At 41.9% G+C, this 21,803-nt stretch overlaps 3 protein-coding genes across 4 annotated transcripts in view; 2 read left to right on the top strand and 1 right to left on the bottom strand.

Annotated features, from left to right (window-relative positions):
* The window catches only part of si:ch73-335l21.1 (insulin receptor substrate 1-B), a 37,429-nt gene extending 28,031 nt beyond the window's left edge, over nt 1-9,398 (top strand). For both annotated transcript variants that reach the window (XM_064328883.1, XM_064328884.1), the window contains exon 3: nt 6,570-9,398. In XM_064328883.1, coding sequence (XP_064184953.1) covers nt 6,570-6,577 — 8 coding nt within the window. In that variant the 3' untranslated portion in view covers nt 6,578-9,398. The remainder of the gene's footprint in view (nt 1-6,569) is intronic.
* Nucleotides 1-21,803, top strand: part of agfg2 (ArfGAP with FG repeats 2) — an 80,753-nt gene that overhangs the window by 40,103 nt on the left and 18,847 nt on the right. The window lies entirely within an intron of this gene.
* On the bottom strand, nt 18,580-19,553 carry si:ch73-335l21.4 (E3 ubiquitin-protein ligase-like). Its single transcript, XM_064328881.1, has 2 exons — nt 18,998-19,553; nt 18,580-18,650 (listed from the first exon to the last, which is right to left on the bottom strand). Exons 1-2 carry the CDS (start codon nt 19,455-19,457, stop codon nt 18,592-18,594), a joined length of 519 nt encoding a protein of 172 aa, XP_064184951.1. The 5' UTR covers nt 19,458-19,553; the 3' UTR covers nt 18,580-18,591.

The raw sequence follows: 21,803 nt of genomic DNA, 5'->3' as shown, positions 1-21,803 counted from the left end.
CCCCCAAGGGTCTGCACCACTGTTTTCTCTTAGCCTCGCGCATTCATTCAGTGAGCACCCCACCTCCCCAGGCCCCAGACCCGTATCCCCCTGCCTGCTAGCCCTGTGAAGAATGATGACTCCTCAGCAGAAATAATTCCCTCTGTGTTTTTTTTTCCTGAACACTGTGCTGTTCTCTAACTGCGTTTGTCTATAAAGAGCTTATCGCCGGCGGGTGTTCAGAGAGCAAAGCTGATTAAAGTCCAGCAATGATCCATTTCTCACACGGTTTGATGTGCGTCTAGTGGTGCGTGTGTTGTGCTTCTTGGTGTGTGTTAAGTTTTTGTCAGGCGAATTTCTCATGGAAAAATAAGGAATGAAAAAATTGGAACAGCACAATTTCATAATTGGCGCAACTTAGATTAATTATTAGTTTCGTGTTCAAAAAGACACTGAAATTTGAATCTGTCCCCACTGCACAACTTACACTGCCGTTGCAGACCCAGCCACCTGATGGACTTGCAGAGTCAGGGAACAGCTTACCGGCTGAAACACACTCTCCCAGGATTTCATTCCTGTAGGTCCCTGCATGTTACTGCCCTTAAAAGCTAGTGTTTTACCTGGATGCGACACCTGGGAGCCCACACAATGGTATCTAAATTTCTTTTTGATTTTCTCTTATTTTTCATTGTGCTCTGACCACCCCTTCCTTGCACTTAGGGGCCTTCTGCGGTAAAGAGATTATATTGAGTGTCCGTGTTCTTCAGTCGCAAGCTCATTTAATAAATGCTTGGCTTGGCCACAGTCTAAACACCTCCTTTCCCCTCATTATGAAAACATCTGAATATTCTAAGAGGTTTGTGCTGGAGGAATGTTGTTGACTATTAGCAGTTTATTTCCCAGAAAAGCTGTGGAGAACAGGATCAATTGTGTAACACTGGATGAGAGTGGAGTGGCCTGCAATTAACGTCAGTCACACAATGTTCTCTTCAGCGGTGGTAGAGGGACAGAGAAGCTAATCTTTGATGCATTAGCGCCTATAAAAGCCTTGACTCATGCTGCGAGGGGTAGAGGTAGAGCAGCATACAAACTCATTAGCGGTTCCAAGTGGAAATTAGGCGTGAGGGAGTTGAGGATGACCTTTCTGTCCGGTGGGGTTTGGAACAAGCGTTGCCTTCGGCTGTGATTTTCTGTCTCCTAAGATCATCCTGGGTACAGCCTGGGTTAGTGCAACCAAGAGATCGATAAGGTACTGGGAAACAAAAGTGCAGCTGCACTGCGGTGCAACTGGTGAAGATATCTTGGTCCACTAAGCATTGAACATTTTTCAGGGAGATTGAGATTATGCTTAAGTGCTGTTTGTATGCATATATTTTTAGTTGTCATTTTTAATGCTGCACAATTTAAAATGTTGCATCAGATTATTTTACATGATGATTTAATAATTTAATCATTTCACAAAATGAAAGCAGTGGATCACAAGGTGATCTAAAAATGAGAACCATTTAAAATTTCAAATGTGAAATATATTCAGTAAAAATATATTGCGGGGCGGATTACATTCTCGGTGTGTCCAGTTAATTTTAAAAACGTTATTATCAAAGTAGGATTAGAAGGTGTGTTTAAAAAATGCGCAGTTATAAGAAGTGATTTATCCTTATCCAGTGTGTGTGTGTGTGTGGTTTTCTCCTGTCACTGCTGGTGCCGTTCGGCTGTAGGGGCAGAGAGATGGGAACATAATCGCTTCCCTGGTTTAAAAACGGCAGCGGCACCCTGACATGCTTTACGACCCGCCTCTAGCGACTTTTATTACCCCCCTGACCAGAGAGTCCGGAGGGTTCCTTCTCCGCTCGCGCCACGGCAACACGAGAGTCAGAACTCACTCTGCCGCTCCCGCTCCGCGCTCGGCCTCGCGTTGCGGAGACGCCGTCGCCCCCCTGGTCTCCGCGGAGACACAAACCTTTTCAATCAGGGGGGGGAGGGCTAAGAAACGCAAAACTGCGAAGTGGCGAGGCTCGGGGGGGCCGTTTAACAGCGGGAGGAGGAAGAGGAGGAGGAGGAGGAGGAGGACGAGGAGGAGGGCTCTCTTTTTCTTCCGAGCGCTGAGACAGGAAGAAGGAAGGCCCTGTTCTCGCTCCCGGCCCCGGCCACAGCCCCGGCTCATAAATAAATATTTGCGGTGCCATGCACGGCGAGCCTGGCAGGCGGCCGCGGCCCCTGCGCACAGATTCACAGAAGCGCCCTCCTGTGAATTAAGGGACTAAGGTTACGGGCAGTAATGTAAAACTGCTGGAGGTAGTCCCTGCCGCGCTGCGCTCTATTAATAATTGTCTATTTTATCAGCAGATGCGAGCGCACACGAGCCGTGTGACAAGGCAGACTGACAGGTGGACACGAGAAGGGAGGGCAGACGCCCTGGGGTTTTTATTTATTTTTAATTTATTTTTTTGCTGTGCCGTATTGCCGTTATTTCCAAATGTTCGGTCAGCTTTCAGTTGATTTTTTGAAATATTGACCAAGTTTGTCTGCCATTGGCAGTGGCCCACGTAAATGATCTTTGCCAGTGAAAGTCCCAGAAGTTGCAAAACAGAAGTTGCAAGAGTTTAAAAACAGCGAGGTACATTTTTTTTTTTATTGCCGATGTTCCAGAGCGGAGAATACAATCCTAAATATTGGCAGTTAATGTCGTGCAGTAATGCTATTATCAGTGTTGTATCAGCATGGGTGCGCTCTGGTTTCTGCGCCACCTCCTTTAGCCAATCATGTGGGCTGCGATTGCAAGTGGAATATTCTGGAAGTTTGTGTGACTGTTTTGGCAGAACGCGGCCGAGCCGATGCAGTGAGCTGAGTCAGCGGAGGGAAACGGGCCGGGGAGGGAGGGGCTGCTGTGGGGCCTGGCCCAATCCTGCGAGCCCCTGCGTTTCATTTGGGATCCTTCTTTTATTTATTCCCTCACCCTTTGCTCCCCTTGGCTTGGCCGCTTCATTCTATGTTGTGGCACAGGACGTCCTGAGTGAGGATCCCCAGGCACAGGAGCACTGTCATGTCCAGAGTTATCACCGCCCATTAGGAAAGATGCACAAAAAAGGACTGTGGAAAACAACGCCATTAAATGTGAAAAATAACGTTCTTTATATATGATTCAATGGAATCAACCAAAATATCACGTTTTTCACAGGATCGATTTCAATCACAATTATTTGCACCCCTGTGATTAGGACTAGGTGGAACATCCCCTGGAAAGGATAATGACTAACATTTTTTCCTGTAATGTTTGATAAGGTTGGAGAACGCATTTGGAGGGATGTTGAACCTTCAGTTCTTGCAGAACCATTCAAAATTCTTGATGTGAGTAGGTCTGTGCCTACGGACTGCCCTCTTTAATTCAGACCACAGGTTTTGATGGGAATGAACTGAAATGGCCTTTGCTAAACATAGATTTTGTTTTCACAGAACCATTACTGTGTTGGTTTTGAGGTATGTTTGGGGTCGTTGTCTGGTTGGAAGGACCACTGATGGCCAAGTCTCAGCCTTCTGCCAACCAGAATTATGGCTAAAATTTCCGGGAACTGGGGATTCATTCTACCATTGATATTAAGAGCCTCTGGACCACTGGCAACAAAACCGCCCCAAAGCATTACTGGTCCACTATGATATTTGAAAGTAGATACGAGGTGCTTTTCTTTGTATGCATCCCTCTTTTTGCACCGAATATTCCAATGATGTAGGTGGCCGAAAAGAAGAATTGCCAGTATCACCCAGCCCTCGTCAAGTCCAATGATGTTTGGCATCAAGTCCAGATGCTTGTATAGTTGCTTTCAGTAAGAGCTTTCTCACCAAGAACCTGTTGGTGTGGAGGTGGTGTTTCATGGTGGATTTTGAGACTTGGTGACCCCAAGATGCAGCAGAACTCTGTAACTGTGGTGCTTAGCTTCTTATTTGCCTTACGTATAATCTTCCTCACTGCGTTTGGGGACGACATGCAGTACACTTGCGTCTTCTTCCTGGCAACTTTACGGCTTTTCCAGGTGATTGAAACTTTTTTGATTAATTCCCTAACAGGGCTTTGTGGTATGTTTAACTGTTTATATATTCAGCATTATTAGTATTATGAAGTATTGCACAGTAAAACACATTTGAAATAATTGTATTAGAATGCTCTCTCGATCTCTCATGCACCCACATGCTGACAGACACACTTGCCTTTCCTACCAAATTTGCAAACCTGTACTACTAGCTCCCTCATGCTCTCATTCTTTGCCACTCTTTCCCAATCCCCCTTGATTTCTCTGCTACAGGCAGGCCTATTGCGAAAGCCCCTTGGGTCACCCCCCCTTCCCGCCCTCCCCCCCCCAACCCGTGTGTGTGTGTGTGTGTGTGTGTGTGTGTTTGGCACTACGGTGTGAGTGTGTGTCAGGCAGGTCTGTGCCATGGCTGTAGGTTGCCTCACACTGGTGTAAATTTTGTACATCTCTGTGCCCCAGAGCACATGCTCCTGCACACACTCGCATACACCCTCTATGTCACACACACCTTTCCAAACAGAGTGTTACATAATTCACCATATGTTCTCAGACGGCAGAAGTTACAGAGAAAAGTTTAAAGGGTTGGATAACTGGCAGACAGTGCTGCAGTGCCTTGACACCAGTGGCAAAAATGCGCAGTTACACATTGGCTCAAGCACACTGGCCATTTTGGATCTACTGTGCACGCCGAGACGTGAGAACTGGCTGCCAGATGGCCAAAAAGAAATCATATTGTGGTGCTATCTCACAGTCCTGCCAAGGTATGCCTAGATGAAGACGTTCAGCTAAAATGTTTGGCTTATTTATTTTTTTTGTTGAGAAAATACTTATTTGCTAGCCTTCATCGTATAAGAATGCTGAAGTTCTTTCATCCTGACAACAAATAAAAAATTATGGATTTAATGTACTGGCAGCCATTCAGTCACACGCAGATCTCTGCAGGTATATGGATTAGTACTGGTCATTCTGTCATACCATTACAGCCTTTTGTCTTTCTCTAATTCATACTGACTTAATGTCTGTGAATATTGTCACACTTCCTGCGTTTGTGTGTGTGTGTGTGTGTGTGTGTGTGTGTTTGTGTGTGTGCATGCGTGTGCATGTCTGTGTCTGTGCGCGTGCACACATTTGTGTGGAGATGCATGCAGCTCTTTGAGGCTAGATGAAGCCCTGGGTACAGACTGTGCCAGGGAGGCTAAATATAGCACTTTGAAAGAGAGGGCAGAAAGGGGAAAATGGAGAGACACTTTTTTGACAATTAGAGGGAGGGTGAGTGAAACTGAAAAGGAGGGATGTTATTTTGACGCCTCCTTCCCATCTTTTCTGTTTTATTTATTTTTGGTTAATTTGTGTGCCTAGCAGCACACAGAAAAAACCTTTGCTGACAGACCAGTGGGACAGAAGTAAATGCAGTTATTTCTTTAAAGTTACTCCTGTGTAATTCTTTGCACAGCCTCAGTACATTTCAGCATGTTTCATCTGATGTAAGGCTCTGGTGGTGTGTTGCATATTCTACTCTTTCCTCCGTAGCCTAAATAAGTTTATTGCCGTACTTCGTGTTTTATCGTCTGCACAAGAGGTTCCAAAACAGTTCTCTGTTTGTCTGTGAATTTGGGAACACGACATGTTTAATTGCACTTTTTTTTACATTTAGCGAGTCCACGTCTGGTGTGTTGCATCACATCACAATCGGCCAGAAAACAAAGCTCCTTCCAAAACCAAAACGCTATTGGAAGAGGGAACAAAAGAAAACCTTAATATGAATAGTGCGCTGGTGGGAGCAAAGTTAAGGAGTGAGCCGTGTCTCCACCCTTCCATTAAGAAGACTTGTGTGGCTGGCATAAACTCGCCAGCAGCACATGCCCTCATATGCCCTCTCTCACTCTCACTCTCACTCTCCCTCTCTCTTCCTCCCTCCCTGCCTGCCTGCCTGCCTGCCACCCCCTTTCTCTGTCACTGTCTCCCTCCCTCTCTCTCTTGTCTCTCTCACTCCCTCCCACCCCCTCTCTCTGTCACTGTTTTTCCTTCTCTCTCTCTCTCTCTCTCTCTCACTCTGTCCCTCCCACCCCCCTCTCTCTGTCACTATGTCTCCCTCTCTCTCTCTCATTCTCACTCCGTCCCTCCCACCCCCCTCTCTCTGTCACTGTGTTTCCTTCTCTCTCTCTCTCTCTCTCTCTCTCACTCTGTCCCTCCCACCCCCCTCTCTCTGTCACTATGTCTCCCTCTCTCTCTCTGTCTCTGGTCTTGAAATGTAGCTAACTGGTTTGTGCTTTTTGTGTATGCGCACATCTGGTACTCTTTGTACCCTTATTACCTTGGAGAGACACTCATGATGGGCAACTGATCCCATACAATAACTTTAAAATAACAAATACACTGATAAGGGTGTGGGAAAGTGGATTGATATACACAGTGAATGGTTTGTTTGTAATGTTTGTTGACCCCGTTCCCTTCAGGGCCAGAGACTGATGTATTCCTCCTGAAATCTCTTCATTTTCCCAGATTCACACCCTTCTCATTACTGTTTCATGCGTTCCACTGAGGGCTTTTGTCTCGTCTTTGCAGAATGTTGATGTCCCTCCTCCTTCTTTGGAATTGCGGGAAGGCAAACTTTATGAGGAAGCCACATCGCCCTGTCCTCGTCCAGACACCGGTGGAGACGGAAGGGGATGGGCTCGCATCTCGGACGCTCGCAGACCCTGAGAAGCTGGACAGGCCCCTGAAGCACTTTGAGAATGCTGACTTTAGTTTTTTTTTTTTTTTTTTTTGCTTTCAGGCATTTGGTTCCCACAGCCAATGGGAGTGCATGCCAAAAGACCTGGTGATTTGGATCCCACAGCAAGGGAATCTTACAGCCAATCAGAATAGCGTATCAAGACTATTACTGCCAACCAAGAGCCAATAATATCATAAAACAACTAAAACAAAATAAAGAGGAAGAAAGGAAATGAGAATTGATCTAATAATAGGTAGATCAAAATATGTAGTGTAATTATGACAACTAAATATAAACCTAACTTTTTTAAAAAGTGCCTCATTTTTGATTGTAGCCATTTTTACAAGGAAAAGAAAGCTCTATCACAATTTGATCTGACAGAAAGTCACATTTGTCTTTTTGTGCTCGTTTTGTAGTGTAACTATGGTGAAGACATTAAAAACACAAAAAGAATGGAAGTTATGTAAGTGATGATAATGATAATCAGATGGCCTTACTGTGTTGTTTGAAGCATTTAAAGAGCAGCCTCTTTTCACTTTACTCTGTGCCTGCTGCAAAGATCTGACTGACTGCTGTCAATCACTCTGCCCTTCACTATATAGTCCAACAGCCTCAGTCATTGTCACTATACAGCATTTTACACACCCATTCATGTACAGGCTCTAACTCGCACACCAAGGAGTGGTGTGCGCGTGTGTACAGTAATCACAAATACAGATTCAAGTATATGTAGTATTCTGCATGCCAGGACACATTTATTCTTGTGAATACAAATAGTCTTTCTCACACACTTGTTCGAGCCCCACCGATGTACATCGACCGGACAAATCAGGGTGCGGTGACTACAGCACAGGAAACAGTCCCCAGTGCAGTGCTGGAGTGATGAATACTGTCACAGTCTGTCATCGCAAAGACGCTTGAGTGGATCACTGCCGGGCTCATTCAAACTGCAGCTGACTCTGAAAAAGACCTGATTGGACAGGATTGGTGCGATCGATCTCATTAAAAGATTAGGACAGGTATAGCTCTCTTAATCCCTGTGTGTGCAAAACCTGTAAGTGTCACCATGGAAGGTCAGGCTGGTTCGCTGCCAAGACCCCGGCGAGGACCGTCGGAAACCGCCCCGTTTCTGTTTGGCCACGCCTCCCCTGTGTGTGTCTGTGATCCTCAGGCGAAATGAACTTACCCCCCCCCCCCCGCCATCCAGGACTCCCCCCGCCCCTCCTCTTCGCGACAGCAGCCCCCTCCTGTCTATTCTCCAGTACAGGGTAGAACCAAGGCGGCAGCAGTGTCCGGTCTTTTCTTCGCCTCTCCTTCACTCTGTAGAGAAACTTTGCTTTACACGCTGCAGCTATGCATCAGCAAAAACACTCAAGTGCCTGTGTGTCCACCCCTCCTTATTCCCCCGTTCTGCAGTCTGCAGTGTTCATGCAGAGGAGATCCTCCTGCTTATATATAGTGTTTATTTTTTTGTGTCTCTTTAGAAGATGTACAATTCTGTAGCAGTAGCCTTGCCCCCGTGCTGTTGCTTGATAATGTAGACCCATTGTAGGTCTGGACTTACACCATTTATGCTCACTGGGGGAGAAGCACTTTTTCTCTTTCGAAAAGACATTCTGTTGATGGCAGTTGGTACCAAAATACAATCTCTGTGTTGCTTGCACACAGACCATTACAAAAAAGACTTGTCAGTTCACACTGCAGATATGTGAATTACAGTCTCATTTCCATGACAAAGTAGTCTGCTATAATTATTGAAATGTACAGTGTTTTTCTTTAAAAAATATATATATTTTCACAACAATTAAGGAGACACTCTTGCCCCATAACCTTCCCTGGCTTAGACATGGGACAGGTGTGTTTTAGGACTGCCTCCAAGAAGATTCAACCCTGAGTAACTTGAAGGTTCATGGTTTGTTTTGTAATTGATCAGTATTCCTGTTCTTTTGGTTTGATCTGAACAATGAAAGAATATAGCTAGGGGAAAATACAGATAAGGACAATGTATGTATATCTGTTTTTTTGTTTTTTTTTTGTGTCTGTGTAAATATTTTGTGTCTATCAATCTGTATTGCCAGAGTCAATTAAGTGGACCGATGTAATGTGATTGGTTGGTGAGTACTATTATGAGGTGGTAATTGCTTATAGTGTACAGTTGGTAATTGGTGGCCCAAATCTCACTTTGTATTTTTTTGCTGTAGACGGTTGTAACGTAACAAGGATGTACTGTACTGCCAACATAATATTTTAAGCAATTATTAGAAGAATTAAATGATTATATTAAGTTGAGTAAAGGGTAGTAAGGATTGTTGTGATCGTAGCAGATGCAAAATTAACCTGTACTGTTGCTGATAAACCATCTGCAATTATGGGGTTGGAGTGTCACCTTTACGGTCCTTGTAAAAACAACCATTTCCATGCCGAAGGAGAAAGAGAGAAATGTAATAATATAGCTATTAATAATGGTAATGATGAGAATGATGTGTTGGTAATGGGTGTATAGGCTCTAAGTTGCTGTATTTTCTTGTATAGAAGTAGAATTTATTGGGTGGGGAGGCTTTTTTCCTGCTTATGGGGATTGTTGAAAATGCAAGGTTATGATACTTGCCTGTGATGTAGAAAATGTCACTGTTGCTTGAAAAACAAAAATGAAATGAAAAAAGGACAGCTGAATAACAGATGGTGTGTTTGTGTTTTCATTTTATACATACAGTATCATCTGTGGAAATCACAAGGGTGAAAAACACTCAGTGTGCACAAGTCCAAGTTCATGTAGCATGCTAACTGACAGAGAGGCTAGTCTCATTACACATGTGCACTGTAAACATGCCCAAGCGTACAGTCTCAGACCCGCCGAAGAGCAGGGAAACTGTGATGTGCACTCGCAGAAAACCTCTGTGTTTGATAGATTTGTTTTTCAGAAAATTGATCCGTCGTGAGTTTTAAAAAGGCTTGTATATAGTCATCTTATATAGTAAATATGTAAATGAAATGCAGAGCTCTGTGTACAGAGCTAATGGAGACCAATGTCATTAAACACCAAAGCTGAAAATTGTGTTCTATGTATTAACTGTGTGGAAAACCAGCTTCTTCCATCTCGGGTGAGCAGGGTGATGATGTTTGCGTGGTGCACCGCAGGTAGGCACAGATGGCTGGGTAACTTAATCCAGGTTAGTTCTTGTTCATATAAATGGGAATGAGACACATTAACACCTGTGTCTGAATGGAACTGAGACCCACATGATCCCTGTGTGAATGGGAAAGAGAGCGCTGCTCAGATCTACACTGGCAGGTTCTGTTGTAGCCCGTAGGGATGGGAGGATCTCGTAGCTACTCTGTAGGTTCTGGTGAATGCCGATATCTTTGTGTCTGAAACACACACACACACGCACGCACACACACACACACACAACAATTTGTGTCAAGTGCTCGGTGATTGGGGATTGAAGGGGAGGGTGAAGACTAAAGAGCCGATATTTGCATGAGCTTTGCATATTGCCGAGTAGACGTATTGCATTCCTGCAGTGTTGCCATTACATTGTGGGGTTCATAATGATGCAATACTGTCGCGAGAGCTTCGTGCTAAAACACCACAGTTGTTCTGAAGCGATGTGAGCACAATATCATGGGAACTGTATAATCATTCCCGAGCCGCTGCCGCACGTGCACTGGGCCCTTGTGCTGCTTAGATGAGTGCAAATGTGCGCTAGCCTCCAACCAGAAGGGACAGGGGCCCTGCTTTTAAAATGGTCACCATGGAGACACAGAGACAGAATTTCCGCCAAGCTCTAAAGCTGGAGTACAGAGCTGTGTTATTGGGACAGAGCCAAGGAAAGGGACACAAAGAAGAGATGATGATGTCTCAAATCTGCAGGCTGAAAAGCCTCATGCCAACAGGTGGGAAAGGAGGAAGAGGAGAAGCAGGTTTGGAAATTTAAAAAACTTTCAGTTTCTCTGAGAAAATATAGCTAGAATGGTCACAGCATCAAGGGCTACATACTGAATGTCTATGAACTCACCATCATGACCCCGTGTTCCAATGTACTGGGCTTAGTGCAAACAATGCAGAATAACAAACAAAAGAAAGAGAGATGCAGATATACTTCCATGCTAAAACAAGTATGAAGCCCAAGAGAAAAAGACACGTGAAGGGGAGGGGATGCAGTAACACATAATTGCCGTATTAAAAACAAGCATGGGAAAACACATGGACCTTGGTGGACATGGGGCTTAAAAGTTAGTTTATATTCACAACTGTGTCCATAATACTTTCACCACCTCCAAATGTTTATTGTGTCTCCAAATCTGACACAAACGTACAGGATAAGGGCATTGGCAATTCACACTTCAGTTTGCTGGCAATCATACAGGAAGTCTTCCATCTTTATTGCTTCCTTTTCAGCACAAGCTGGCAGGAAGCCCATTCTGTGTGTGACACGGAAATAACTCCCCTCTTGGCCCAAAAAACAAGCACACACACACACACACACACACACGCACTCACGCACACACACGCAGTGATTGTGGGACATCTGCTTTGATGGTCCTGTGACATCATTAATATTTGGAGGATACTTTTTCAGTATCCCTTTTTCTATACTATCTGATATTTAAAATATTAAATGAATAAGATGTTCATGAAAATTTTTTTTTCCATATATAAGTATTTTCTCTTTAGCTTGGATTTCCATGAACACATGTATGTCTTGTTGAAATAGAATTTGTGGGAATATGAAATAGAAATCCTACAAAGAAGTTTTTTTTTTCTTTTTGCATAGTTTTAGTCCTGCAGTTCCCCCCTCCTCCCCCTCCCCTTTTACAGAGTCGAATGAGAAAAACAAAAAGGCTTTCTCCCTCTCCCTCTCCCCCTTTCAGTGACGTGTTCAGTCTTGCGGCTGTGCCTGGGAAACACAAGCAAAATGTGTTTACTTGTACATTTGTGCGTTTCTGTGCCATGTATGTCCCGTTGAAACAGAATTTGAGATTGAGTTAGAAAACAGAAAGTGACGCACTGAAAGAAATTTTAGCTGGGTGCTGGGGTATATTTGGGGGGGGGCAGGGGAGTGGAAAGGGAGAGCGTAAGGGAGGGGCTAGATGACTTAGGGGCCTCTGTAGTTTATTTTTCTTGAGAACTCCTTGAAAGCCACAGACACATGGTACACAATCCCCCTCTTCAGACACATTGAGGGAAAGAAGTAGGCAATGTGTGAAAAAATGAATTAAAGAGTTAAAGTGGGCTCATAAACAGAGGTAAAAGAGGGCTAGTAATTAGTCTTCAGAGAATAAATAACAGAACACTCGTCACAAAAATAGACTGTTCTTATGTGGAGACATTCTTGAGAAATTGGGCTGTCCAATTTTCTGTGTTTTTTTTGGGGGGGGGGGGAGGGGGTTGACGTGGATACAGTTGCAGCAGTACGTTTACACATGATTAACACAACCGTGGGCTTTTTCATGTGTTTGGCCTCCTACAACCCTGGTGCGACAGTTAAGGACAAGTAGACGACTGGTGTGGCTCATCACGACTGGTTAGGGGTCATCTTGTATGAATGAGGCAGTTTCTGTGATCTGAATGGGGCAGAGGCCCTGGACACAAGCTTTAATCCTTCTGAAAGACATGCATGAACTATTTGAACTGTTGAATTGGAACTATTATATTTGTATTAAAGTTCATATTCATCTTCATTTACAATATTTTGACTGAAGCAAGCCATTTTTACCATTGTACAGTTACAATGGTTGACAATGTTGGACATCCATTTTATTCCGTTTACAGTTTTTTGCAACCTTTCTTTTTAAATCCTACATGCACATTTGTAAATTTCCATAAAACCATTGTAAGGCCAAAATTATTCATGTGATTCAACTTTTTTTTAATTCTCTGAAATATTTTCCTTTTCCTAGGTTTTATTTTCTCTGTTTTATTTCTTCCAAACATTTACTGCAATAACCTAACGTGATGCCTCGTGGCAAACTGTTTTCTGTGGATTTTGAGCGACATCTAGTGGTAGCATTGACCACCAATATGAAGTTTACTGCAATTTCTGTTTGACGTTCAAAAAGAGAACAATTTGTACAATAAATGTAGCTTGCGAATCCCTTGCTTTTCGAATACATCATATGTATACAATGCATTGTTGTAAATTGCACATAAACAAAAATTTTTTGCTAGTATTGGTGGCTAGAGAGAATTGTCATAGGTGGGGCTGTTCACATAGAACAATATACAGGGATAAGAATGGGATGAAGAGGAGGGATACCCCCTTGCTATAATTTTTTATATTTAATTTTTTTTTTTTTTTACAGCTACAAATAGTCTCTTTTGATTCCTTCTGATGGGAGATATAGGGTGCCATTTGTGAACATTTGTTGCACATTCTGTAATCCTGCACAATTTTAGCACATTTAACATTGCCAAATGTAAAATAAATAAATACATTTTTAAAAGTCTGTTATTTAAACATTTAGAGGGAAATTTGTGTAAACCATTGTATTCACTTTTCCAAGAACAATGTTCTGCATTAAACAAGATTGAAAAATAAAATACAATATATAAATATAAATGTTAAATGTGAATCTTAAAAATAGATGTAAATGTTAAAAGTAAGTGTAAATGTTCCATGTGCCACAGGCAATGGTTCAATATCATTCTCCAAAAAGTGCCACATGTTATCTGTGCAATGAATGTGAAAAGTATGCATTTAATCTAAGCTGTAATATTTTATGTTTTCACTTTAATTGTTCCTTGTTCTGACTTGACTGACTTGTCACTTTGAACTATGGACAATGTCACCTGAGGCCTCCCGTGATCTCTGTAGCTTTTAAATCTGGTCATTTAGCTCATTTTTAATAGCTGCTATCATAATACTTATGCAGCTTTCAGCATTTTTGTTTTTTGGTCAAATTGTTACATTTGTTCCATTGAATATTGTTTGCCAGATTACATTGTGTACACATAGAGACAACAATAGTGTATCATGTTGATTATAACTGTTAAAAACAAAGCAGACATTTGTGTAATTTTTGTGTTATAATCAACATGATAAAATACTGAAATATAATGTGTAATGTTCTGATTAATCTTGTTTGCCATATTGCATGATGTACATCTAAAAATATCAGTAGTTTATCATGTTGAATTTAACTGAATGATTCCATGACAAGCAGTTTATCAGTTACATTACAGAGCACATTCCTGATATTTTCTCATATTTCATTACATTACAAGTACTTAGAAGATACTCTAAACCAAAGGTGATGTACAGTAGTGGTGAACATCCACATTAGCCTAACAAATTATCTGTATTGTAAAAAAGAAAGTACCATGTGGAGTGAATAGTCTACCATTGAACCATTGATAAGCTGATTCATAATGAAAATTTAGCTCATATCCAATTAAGATGTATCCCCGTTCAAACTGCACAACAGTGTCCAGCATGGGTTACATTGGGTATGAATAATTATTTCCCATTGTGATTTTCTGCTCACTGTTGTGAAAGAATACACGTTTATTCCAGTGGATTTCAAGCTCTGTAGAATGATTACGTAAGAAATAATTTCATGCCTATGGACTATGGCAGTGTGGAAATAGTGACATCATGGTGGGGTGGGGGACACCTAACGACAACAGAAACAAAGCTGACGTTTTTGAGGCTACCTCGTGGGTATATGGATGAGGTTGTGTCAAGTAGTGTGTTTCACAGAAAGTACCTTTGTGTAATCTATTATTGACATCAATGTGGATGTCACTGCCAAATCATTTAGTGTAACTGCCATGACTGACACACCCTTGGGATTCCCGGTTGCTTAGATACACACAAAATGGACTGCTAAACAACAATTTACTTAATCACTCACTGTCAACTTTTCAGTGCTTTTATTTTCTAAAAACAATAAACAAAATTCCTTATATTCAGTGACTTGAGACACTTCATAACATTTGGCATTCTCTGTGTCATTTCCACCTAGGGGTGTCATTACCACATTGAGGATGATGGATAAAATCTTTACAATCACATTGTACATGCAAAATACTTACAGTCAGGGAAATTACACTCAAAAACACTAGCAAATGTCTGCGTGCTACTACTGTGGAACAGTGATACACAGAAAAACACAACCAAGGAGTCCAGGTATGGTCTTTGGACACACACACACACACACACACACACCCACATCACACAGCCATCTCTTATCAGTTAGATAAGCATCCCCCTCTGTCCTCTCCGTCCAGTATCCAGCCACTAACCATACATAAATTGTCATGGTGCCTCATGTGATCGGTGGGAGCTTACAGGGGTCAGCTGCAGAGCGATCAACCAATCAAATTGCTGCAGTGTCTGAAGCAGCAGGCCTAAGGGTCCGCTATGTGAGTAACCTGAGGCAGAGGAGGATTGGGTCTCCCGGAAACAGTCAAACTAATTCCGCCTGGTTACAAAAGCAAACAGCTTGAGGAATGTGGCCCCAACCCCTGGTTCTACTGGCCTTCCATACAATTAACAATGCTGAACATTTTAGAGCGGATCAATGTGACAGCATGTACACTGGCTCTGTTTGGTTTCATTACTGTGAGCATGTGTGGAAGGGGAATAGCATGCGTTTGTTACATGTATCTCATGACCCATTTCAAGACACTGCTGAATATTACAGGGCTAAATTGTTTGAGATGAGTTGGATCTGAATTTGGCATGCTTGAACACATATGTAGACATGTAGTTTTGAATATGGTTGGCAATCATAATTTTTAAATCAATAGCTAAAAAGTTAACAGCATGCTGAAAAGCTGTGAGCATGTACCTGTGTTAACAGCGTTAACTGATGTAAATAAGCAAGTGTACACATTGTTTTAAGACACAAGTTGGAAATGTATGTGATTTGTGTGTAAATGAGCACATACCATAATAAGAATGTACTGTATCATTTTGAGGATTATACATAGCTGTCTGCCATCAGCACCTTGAAGTCAGATCACAGGCATTAGAGGCATGACAGATAAACCCATATCCTTCTGACTGTGATGAATTTACTGGGTGGCAGTGTAGTATAATGGGTAAGGAGCTGGTCTTGGTCTTGAGCAGGTTCGATTCCTGGGTTCAATTCCTCAAAAAACCTTGAGCGAGGTACTTAACATGCATTGCTTCAGTATATATCCAGCTGAATAAAATGACCCAATGTAAATGCAATGTAAAACTGTCGCTCTGAATAAGAGTGTCTGCTAAATGCCTGTGATGTAATGTACTGGATAAAAAGAGAGCAGGATGAGACTTGAAATAAAAATGTGCTGCCTGTTTCAGGCAGGCGGCACATGTTAAGTGTGATTCTGGAAAAAGTTTTTCAGCATACCAGAAATTAGCTCACAAAATGCAGACATGATTACTGTAACTCTTAGTCATAAGCATCTGGTCTCATCATGTTTCCAATGTAGTTGATTGATTAATAGTAAAGTAACAACTGGGATAATTGCAACCAGGCAAAAGTACAGCGCAGGTGTCAGATTCCAGACCTGGATGGCAACAGTGTTGCTGGTTTTTGGTGTGTTACAGCTCCAGTGATTCATTTCAGTTGTTGATTGGCTAACTAATCCACACACGGTGTTCTTAGGGCCTTGACTGACCACTAATGTAAAGGAAATCACAGAATCTTACCAACACTGCCACCCTCGTATTTGACACTACTGCTGTCAAGGTTGAGGATTCAGAGTATCTGTGCAGAATTCAGAATCTACAGTGCATTCATCCCATCACACCTGTTACTGTCGTTATTCTAATAAGGTACTTTTTCTTCAAACAGACAACTAAGGTAATTTTCTGTCAGCTGTTTTCTCTTAGAGATGCCATTTTGAGCACTAGGGGGCAGAAACAGTCTCATTCCAGAAGTACTGGCAAACCCTATCTGCCTAGTATTGGGAGGGTGAATATTTTTGCAAATGTCTTTAATTTAAAAAATATATATTTTGAATCAAAAATGTGTGACATTATTGTGTTGGCAAAGGTGTTACACATTCAAAAACTGAGCGTGTAACAGAGCAAAATATGTAGAAGTTCAATGGGGAGTGAATGCTTGCTGATGTCATGCAAACTGATGATTGAGGTCATGCAAACTAATGACAAACTAGTAACTTTGAAGTACCCATTTGAACTCTTTGGTTAAAGATAGATTGAAGGCCTTTGTGCTGTACTTATCAACTGCCAGTTTGGTAGAATGCAACCTAACAGGAGTTCTTTCTCTCTCTAAATTATCAAAGTATCATGTGTCATTTTTGCACTTACTTTCCAGCATTCAGTCAGGAAGAATTTCTGACATTTTTTCCTTCATGATTACTTATGATTGTTATCCTCATCTCAAGACACATGAAATGTTTTACCTTTTACAGTTACATTACTGGAAGATTACTGGCATTTACCAGATGTTCTTATCCAGAGATATACATAGCATTTACATTGCATCCATTTATACAGCTGGATATATACTGAAGTAGGTCAATTGTACCTTGTTCAAGGGTACAAGCACAGTGTCCTACCTAGGAATCTAACCTGTAGGTTACAAGACCAGTTCCTTACCCATTATACTGCACTGCTACCCCTGTTTAAAGAAAGGACACAAGTACAGTATAAGATCAGTTTGTCCTCTTACATAGAAAGGCACTCTGATTCAGGGCATGTGCCAAATTAAAGATACAGTAGATGCCTTCACAATTAAAATCATTACACTTTCATAAGTTCTTTGAAAACAAATGCATAAATATAGTGAATTACATTGTATAATATTATTGTAATGCAATTCCAGGAAAAGTAAGGGCAGTGTCAAATAGGTTTAATGACACTTAATGACACGATGGTCCTCTGAGACCCGGACTGAGTCACCCTGCTTCATCACGTTAGATACACGAAGACAATTACAGTGACGGTCGTTGAGCTGAACATAGACAAGGCAGAAAACTTCCCTTTAAACTGGTGATGGGTCTCGACATGTTTTAATTCGTTTTTATTAATAGAATATGTCGTATTACAGCAATGCTTTTGCCATTAATTCAGTTTTTATCTGCCAAAGAAGAGGATAACTGAAAATCTATTTTTTTGTTTTATTGGTAGGTTCAACGCTGTTATTCCCCAAGGACAGCAGACAGCCGTTGAACCGTGCCCTGAATAGTGCATAAACTGGCGCCTAAATTGAAGTTGAATTTTTAGTGTGTGACATCAGATGCAGTTGAATGATATTCGACTGATGGCTGTATTGGAATGGTTTGAGGTTTTAAGATTGAGCATATGTGAGGAAGGTTCTGAGGGTTCTGACCGAAAGCAAATCTGTTTCAGCTCTACTGATGCCACTCTCTCTTTTAGAAAATTAAGCGAATGATTAGGAAACAACTCTTATTTATTGGAAAAAATCAACTTAACATAAAGAATGCATATCTTTGAAAATAAATAGAATGACACAAATGGTCAATCGAATACAAGCTACAGTACTGCATAATAAGGACAAACAGAATACAAATTACAGTACTGCATACTGAAACATTCGCAATGCTAAAATCGCATTTTATAAAACATAAAATAATACAACGTTTAACTTAATGTTCTTATGAGAACTAGCCATATTAAATAATACAAAAAAACATCTCACATTCTCCAATGAACCGGAGTAGGCTAGCTTCTCATAATTAATACCAGAAATATTACGTCACCCCTCGCCTAATTTACCGAGCGGTCAACACTAACACTGTCCAAAAGCAGGGATCGGTTGCAGTCAGTCACCAGCAAGAGCTTCAGTCCATTTTTTTCCAGCCAGTGGTTCCATCCCGCGATTCAATAGGTCCTACCGGTTAAGATCACTTCTTTTTCAATGCGCAACGTGTGCGCACAATGTTGGGTATTACATCATGTAGCAGGACATCAACGCGAGGTCTTTGATATCTCCATCTGTCATGTATTCTGAATGACAAAGAAAGTTACTTAAGTGGGTATAAATTCATTTACAAGCCTTCCATCCAAAGAGACAACCTGACATTTCAAATGTCGCTATAATAATAGTAATAATCAAGGAATAAACAGCTGAAGTTCTTTCCAATTGGAAACAACGATAAAATAAAACTCAGCGGTAGATAACGATTTGATAGGCCTATAGCGTAGCCTAACATGTAACGTATGTTCAGTGTCGCACCATCAGGCATGATAATTATAGTCTATACTGTAATTTCTGGTAGACACATTAATTAAACGCTCACACTATATTTCGTTTAATATCATAATAATATTTGTAGTAGTGGTAGTCTACTTACCACTTCCGCCACGCCGCGAATCTTGGTTGCTATTCCCCGTTAGTCTTCCACAGAACCGCTTCATTGATCGCCAGAGTTTGCCTTTTCTTGTTCGAGGAGGAGCAGTACTTCCCTGCACTCGCCCGTTTTTTTCAGCGTCGTTGTCCTCGTCCTCACTCTCGGTATCCTCAGCTGAACCACGATCGAGTACTCCTGCCGCTAAGATGCGCCCTAGTACACTTTCGTCTAACCGAAGCGCCATCCGTACCCCCTCGGTACCAGAGACAGTGGAGCAGCAACGGCATAGCGGACAGACAATCGCAACGTCTCCTGGACGAGCAATGGCTTGGGGCGTCGAAGGCCGGCACAAAGTTACCAGACACCTTTCGCAAAACGTATGCCCGCAGCTCAGTTCTCTGGGAGAGCGGCGACCTGTATTGTACATTCTGTAGCAAATACCGCACTCCAGTTCTGAACACATTTTGCCAGCTTCGGTTCCTAAAACCTACTTATGTGCTATCACAGATTCCTATATAGTCGAAATTCTTTTTAGCTGATTTATATACTGTACTACTCTAGAAGGGGTGGGGCCGGGGAGGGAATTCAGCTCGGGATATGCCCAAAATCCCTGCCTACACACTCACAAACCCGATGTCGTCACCGATGTTACAGCCCACACGCATGTCTCCAGCGTTGCTCAATCCTTCACGCTCAGCCCCGCATTCTGCTGTTTTTAAGGTAGATTTTAAATGAGTAAATAGGCCTATTTTGAACATAGCAGTAGCATTTATTCTCACACCCAGTAGAAAATAATTACATATATTTCGTTTCTCAAGAAAGCATTTAGCATTTCAGACACAAATATATTCATACACTATTTTTATCCAGATTTTATTATCAGACCTAGTCACACATTTTAAATACATTCGGCTAAATTAGGAAACCTTGGTTTTTGAGAACCACTGCCTAGTTAGTCTGACTGAAAGGTTACTATATTATCTTCAATAGTTGAAGAAAATTTTTTTAAAAGTTTAATTTGGCCCTGAAGCATCTCCAACTTGTACAGTTATGCAGCTGCTAGGGTTCTTTCTAGAACTAAGAAATAGGAACATATTGGTCCAGTGCTCAAATCTCTTCATGAGCTGCCTACCAAATTTAGACTTGACTACATGATTCTGATGTTAACTTATAAAGCTTTAAACAATTTGGTTCCAGAATATCTTAGTGAGTTACTTATACCATACTCTCTTTCAAGATTACTTTGTTCTCAACATGCTGGTTATGTGAAAATTCCATGTATATCTAAAATTACAATGGGTGGTAGAACCTTCTCTTACTGAGCCCCTGTCCTGGAACAATCTCCCTATACATTTGCAGGCTTCAGACACACTCTTTGTCTTTAAGTGTAGGCTTAAAACGTATGTCTTTGGCTAATCCAATAGTTTGCCAGTTCTATAGTCCTATACCCTGTTAAATGGTCATGTTTAATCATGAGTTTATGAAGTTAGATGCGGTTGTCTAGACTGCTGAATGGGCCAGGGTGTACTTGCAGTACTGCCACTTAAGCCAGCAGGACCAAATTCTCGCTTCTCAAACCTAAGGAGCACTTATTAATGAACTGTTTACACACAAGCTGGCCGTCAACAGAGCGGGACACCCCTTTGCTGCTGTAACAGCCTCCACTCTTCTGGGAAGGCTTCCCACTATATTTTGGAACATGGCATTAAATTACATTACATTGCATTGCATTTATTTGGCAGACGCTTTTATCCAAAGCGACATACAATTAGTGCATACCAAAGGTCATTGGAACAACTACAAAACACAGGTCTGATAAGGTACAATACTCATTTTTCAGCTGTTATTCATAGCCATGGACACATTAAGTCCAGTTCCCACAGTAAACATTACTCTCTGAACTAACCTATGCTAAATCAAACTAGGAGGCATGACAAGCTACCACATCAAGATAATACAAAGTACAATATAAGTGCTGGATGGAGGTGCATGTAATATGAAAGTAGCACAAGAGGTACATGTGTAACATGAAAGAGGAAGATTTAAGTGATAAAAATGATCCCAGATTGGAAGTGCCTTGCAGCGTGGTGATAGTTAGTCCAGGTATAGTCTGAAGAGATGAGTCTTCAGATCACAGAAGAAGATGGGCAATGACTGAATGGTTTGTAGAGGAACAGGGAGTTTGTTCCACCACTGGGGAGCTTGATTGCAGAAGCTCCGTGGTAGGGACGAGCATAAACCATTCACCCGGATGGCAGGGGGTGAAGACAAGTCGGGCAGCAGCATTCTGAATCAATGGCTGCAGGGATTCACTTCCATTCAGCCACAAGAGCATTAGTGAGGTTGGGCACTATTGTTGGGCGTAAGGCCTGGCTCGCAGTCAGCATTCCAATTTTATCCCAATGGTGCTTGATGGGGTAGAGGTCAGGGCTCTGTGCTGGCCTGTCAATTTCTCCCCTACCAAACTCAGCAAACCGTTTCTTTACGGACCTTGCTTTGTGCACTGGGGCATTGTCATACTGAAACAGGAATAGGCCTTCCCTTAACTTTTGCCACAATTTTGGAAGCACACAGTTCTCTAGAATGCTATTTTATGCTGTAACTTTAAGATTTTCCCTGTATGTTTCCACTTCACAATAACAGCACTTACAGTTGAGTGGGGCAGCTCTAGCAGGGCAGAAACTTGACAAACTGATTTGTTGGAAAGGTGGGATCCTATGATAGTGCCAATGGACAGTTTGTCAATGGAGATTGCATGGCTGTATGCTTGATTTTATGCACCTGCTAGAAATTAGTGTGGCTGATATAG

This window comes from Anguilla rostrata, chromosome 3, assembly GCF_018555375.3.
Source record: "Anguilla rostrata isolate EN2019 chromosome 3, ASM1855537v3, whole genome shotgun sequence".
NCBI classification, from domain to species: domain Eukaryota; kingdom Metazoa; phylum Chordata; class Actinopteri; order Anguilliformes; family Anguillidae; genus Anguilla; species Anguilla rostrata.
Note: the sequence above shows the minus strand (reverse complement) of the source record. Positions and strands in the feature narration are given on the sequence as shown.

What these genes read in the sequence shown, in the direction of transcription:
- si:ch73-335l21.4 (XM_064328881.1), bottom strand. Translation starts at nt 19,457, where the DNA reads ATGTGTTCAGAACTGGAGTGCGGTATTTGCTACAGAATGTACAATACA. An exon ending in TTCGCGGCGTGGCGGAAGTG is followed by an intron (nt 18,651 to 18,997) that starts GTAAGTAGACTA and finishes TTTGTCATTCAG; the next exon opens with AATACATGACAGATGGAGAT.